General features: G+C 38.3%; 1 protein-coding gene across 1 annotated transcript; it reads right to left on the bottom strand.

The window, feature by feature from the left end:
* Positions 1–106: 106 nt before the first annotated feature.
* On the bottom strand, positions 107–457 carry LOC140919150 (uncharacterized). The gene has a single exon (XM_073364713.1). It carries the CDS (start codon positions 455–457, stop codon positions 107–109), a length of 351 nt encoding a protein of 116 aa, XP_073220814.1.
* Between the last annotated feature and the right edge of the window lie 378 nt (positions 458–835).

The following is an 835-nucleotide window of genomic DNA, read 5'->3' as shown; positions in this document are numbered from 1 at the left end:
GAAGTTCATCTTTCGTCATCGTCTTGAGATCCTTCGATTCCTCAATCGCCACCACAATATTATTGAATCTTGGTGTTAAAGAACGCAATACCTTCGACACAAAATTCTATTCGGAAACGGCTTCACCACACGACTTCATTTGATTCCCCAAGCGTGTCACACGCGTCACGTAATCGTTAATCGTTTCCTTGTCTTCCATTTGAAGTAACTCAAACTGCCGCTTATGAGTTTGTAACCTCACCACCTTCGCCTTACCCGCACCAGCATAAGCTTTCTCAAGAATACCCCAAGCTGTCTTCGCTGAGTTGCAATCGCCAACTTCTTTGAAGTTGTCACTATCGACGCAAGAATGGATCAAGAAAAGGGCCTTGTAGTATTTCTTCTTATCTTCCTTGAATTTCGCTTCTTGAGCTGCTGTAGCCTCTTTACCAAGAGGAGTAATGCCATCGGTAATCATATCAAGAACATCTTGATATCCAAACAAAACTTTTCTTCTCTATCCCATCATTTGCTCGTTTCCTCCATCACACCCATTCATGGTCGTTTCATACTTTCCAACTCAATATCATTCACGCTCCTTTTTAATAATAACGTTCATCGTTATTGTTGGAACACTATCAAGAATGGAGGGTGAATCAATGGTGAAAATTGATAATTGAAAATTGTGGTGTTTTAGAAAATGATGGAGAAAAGAGAGAGATTATGGAAGAGAGTTATTTTCTGATTTTTTCATTAGTATATCAAAATGGCATTAGTCTTTAAAACTATATACACAAAAGTATTTATATGGGGTACAATGTGGAACCAAATTAATTTTGGCCCAAAACAACAACAT

The sequence above is a fragment of the Cicer arietinum genome, unplaced genomic scaffold, assembly GCF_000331145.2.
Source record: "Cicer arietinum cultivar CDC Frontier isolate Library 1 unplaced genomic scaffold, Cicar.CDCFrontier_v2.0 Ca_scaffold_3994_v2.0, whole genome shotgun sequence".
NCBI lineage: Eukaryota > Viridiplantae > Streptophyta > Magnoliopsida > Fabales > Fabaceae > Cicer > Cicer arietinum.
The sequence above is the reverse complement of the archived record's forward strand: the minus strand, read 5'-3'. Positions and strand labels throughout refer to the sequence as shown.

Bases quoted from the DNA above. Each gene is read 5' to 3' on its own strand.
- LOC140919150 (XM_073364713.1), bottom strand. From the start codon at position 457: ATGATTACCGATGGCATTACTCCTCTTGGTAAAGAGGCTACAGCAGCT.